This window comes from Dromiciops gliroides, chromosome 3, assembly GCF_019393635.1.
Source record: "Dromiciops gliroides isolate mDroGli1 chromosome 3, mDroGli1.pri, whole genome shotgun sequence".
Lineage (NCBI taxonomy): Eukaryota > Metazoa > Chordata > Mammalia > Microbiotheria > Microbiotheriidae > Dromiciops > Dromiciops gliroides.
This window is the reverse complement of record NC_057863.1, coordinates 351,738,277-351,741,718: the sequence shown is the minus strand read 5'-3', so window position 1 is coordinate 351,741,718 and position 3,442 is coordinate 351,738,277. Positions and strand designations below refer to the sequence as shown.

Below are 3,442 nucleotides of genomic sequence, written 5' to 3'. Positions count from 1 at the left end.
AATATTCTTCTGGTTCTGCTCATCTCACTCATCATCAGATGTTCATGCAAGTCCTTCCAGGTCTCTCTGAACTCCTCCTGCTCATTGTTTCTTACAGCACAAGAGAATTCCATTACATTCATAAACCACAACTTGTTCAGTCATTCCCCAATTGATGGACATCCCCTCAATTTCTAATTCCTTGCCACCACCAAAAGAGCAACTATATTTTTGCACATGTGGGTCCTTTTTATGATCTCTTTGGGATAAAGACCTAATAGTGGTATTGCTGGGTCAAAGGATATGCACAACTTTATAGCCCTTTGGGCATAGTTCTAAAGATTTTTTTTAATCAACAGAAATCTGTTTTCTATTTCCCATCTCTCTTCCCTTGCATTGAAAAAAAATAATAACAAAACCTATTTTAAAATATGTAAAGTGAAGCAAAACAAATTCCTGTATTAGCTATGTCCAAAAAAATGAGGTGAGGGGAATGGCAGGATCAGGAGAGGTTATGGCTCAGAGTTTCCCAGTCATTTTCACCTTCCTTTGAGGAAAGGGAGCCAAGAAGAAGTATAACTCTCTAATGTGATTCTCCTCATTCCCACAGGTTCCCTCATAGAAAATGGAAAGAAGAAATCAGTCTGAAGTGACTATGTTTATTCTTGTAGGACTAACAGATCAGCCAGAGCTTCAGCTGCCCCTCTTCTTTGTGTTCTTGGGCATCTATGTGGTCACTGTTGTGGGAAACATGGGCATGATCATACTGATTAGACTTAATTCTCACCTCCATACCCCCATGTATTATTTCCTCAGCAGTTTGTCTGTTTTAGATGTCTGTTATTCCTCTGTCATTACTCCTCAAATGCTAGTGGGATTCTTACTCAAAGATAAAACTATATCCTATCCTAGGTGCATAACTCAACTCTTTTTCTTCTGCATTTTTGTTATTTCTGAGTGTTACATGCTGGCAGCCATGGCTTATGATCGCTATGTTGCCATCTGTAGTCCCCTACTGTACGGTGTCATCATGTCCCCTCAAGTTTGCTCCTTGCTGGTGGTCTCTGTGTTCTCTGTGGGCTTCATTGATGCACTGATACACACAGGTTGTATATTGAGGTTGCCATTCTGTGGGTCCAATGTAATCAGTCATTACTTCTGTGACATTGTCCCCCTCATCAAACTCTCTTGTTCCAGCACTGACCTAGATGAGATCTTGATTTTTGTTATTGGTGGATTCAACATGGTAGCAACCAGCTTGACGATCATAATTTCTTACATTTTTATCCTCTCCAGTATCTTGCGCATCAACTCCAAAGATGGCAGGTCGAAAGCTTTTAGTACTTGTAGTTCCCATCTCATGGCAGTCACTGTGTTTTATGGGTCCCTCATGTCCATGTATCTCAAACCTGCTTCCAGTAGCAACCTAGCCCAGGAAAAGGTGTCCTCAGTGTTTTACACCACAGTGATTCCCATGCTCAACCCCCTGATCTACAGTCTGAGAAATAAGGAGGTGAAGATTGCATTGAGGAAGCTCACAGAAAGGAAAATATTCTCATAGTGGGCATGTATTTTATTTCTATATTTCTTGCTAATAAAGCAAACATGATAACTAAAATTTTATTTTTCATTCTCTTTTCCACTTCAATCCCAAGTATGCATTTCCCATGCATTTTTTACCATCAAACACTTATCCAACCTGACTGGAAGAGTCCCTATGATTACCAAAGGTTATTTATTTTTCTTTCTTCCCTTCTTGATTCATCTTCCACACACCTGCCAAATTGATATTTCTAAAATTTAGGTCTGAACATGCATGACCACACAGTATCCCTCAATGAAATATAAACTCCTAGAAAGTAAGGACTATCATTTTTGTCATTGTATTCCCAGCATCTAGTCGTATCAGACATATGCAAGATGCTTATTATTTGAATGATTGATTACTTAAGGTGCTTAAGTGATTTCCTATTACCTTTAGGGCAAGATACAAACTTCTTTGTCATTTAAAGTCCTTTGAAATATGGCTCCAACCTGTCATTCCATATTTAGTTTAGTATGAACACTCTCAGAGATAACACTAGTTTTACATATACTGAGAATTATTGAAAGATATCAAAATCAAGGATATTTGATATAAAACTATTTACAGATAGCAGACTCCTATTGCTTTACTCCATATTCCACCGTGAATCTCATCTCAGATTTTGATAACAGCAGCCTAAATGAGTTGAGGGTCTTGGAGACTGCCAGGGCAGAGACAAGATTTCAGAGGAAAGGCAGTGAGCTCTCAAACTCATGACACAATCACCCCAAAAAACATCCAAATAATGCCATAGGACAATTCCTGGAGCAGCAAAACCCACAGAAGAATGTGCTGAAATCATCTTCTAACCAAAGATAGCTTGGAAGGTTAGAAGGAGGGAGCTGTTGTGCTGAGACAAGAGTGGAGCCCAACCCAACAGTCACCCTGACACAGATCCAGTCATAGAAAAGCCTCACCAGAGAAGACCTCCCAGAGCCTCTGAATCAGCTGAAGCGCCAGTGTCATCTGGAACTAAGCTCACAGTCTGGTGAGAGGGCTGAGTCCTTGGCAGGGGGGAGATTACAGGGGTCTCTGCTGGTCCTGAGGCAGTACTTGGGCTTTTCACCCCTTCTGGGAACCAGGAGGTAGGTTTGAGTAGCAGTGGCCCAGGTCGGGGAGGGCCACAGGCTCATTGGAGCTGACAACCACAACACACAAAGATGGTTGATTAGCAAGTTGATCTGGGTTCATCTGTGGACCAAGGAACAGGCCAGGCAAGTGAAGAACCTGGTCCTCCTTAAATCATACCACCTGGGACCTTCTGAAGCTTGGGATAGTGCAGCCTGGAAACAGTGCCCCACTTTAAGGAGCTAAAAGTCAAGTAAAAGAAAGGCAAGATGAGCAGACAGAGAAAGGTGAGGACCATAGAAAGTTTGTTTAGTGACGAGGAAGATTAAGGTGCACCCTGAGAGGAAGATGTCAACATCAGGGCACATATATCTAAAGCTTCCAAGAAAAATATTAATTGGTCTCAGGGCATAGAGGCACTCAAAAAGGACTTTGAAGATAGTTAGGGAGGTAGAGGAAAAAATGGAAAGAGAAATGAGGGTGATGCAGGAAAGACATGAGAAAAAAGTAAACACCTTGAAAAGCCAAATTGGCCAAATGGAAAAGAAGGTACAAAAGCTCTCTGACAAAAATAATTGCCAAAGAATTAGGATTGAACAAATGGAAGCTAGTGACTTCATGAGAAACTAAGGCACAATAAAGGAAATCCAAATGAATAAAAAATAGAGGGCAAAGTGAAATATCTTCTTGAAGAAACTGCTGACCTGGAAAATAGGTCCAGGAGAGACAATTTGAAAACCTTGATCAAGGAAAGAGCTTAGACATCATTTTCCAAGAAATTGTCAGTGAAAATTACCCTGATATTCTAGA

The 3,442-nt window shown here is 40.7% G+C and overlaps 1 protein-coding gene across 1 annotated transcript; it reads left to right on the top strand.

The window, feature by feature from the left end:
• The first annotated feature begins 604 nt into the window (after positions 1-604).
• Positions 605-1,540, top strand: LOC122749127 (olfactory receptor 8D4). Its single transcript, XM_043995323.1, has one exon. The coding sequence runs from the start codon at positions 605-607 to the stop codon at positions 1,538-1,540; it is 936 nt and encodes a 311-aa protein (XP_043851258.1).
• Positions 1,541-3,442: the final 1,902 nt, after the last annotated feature.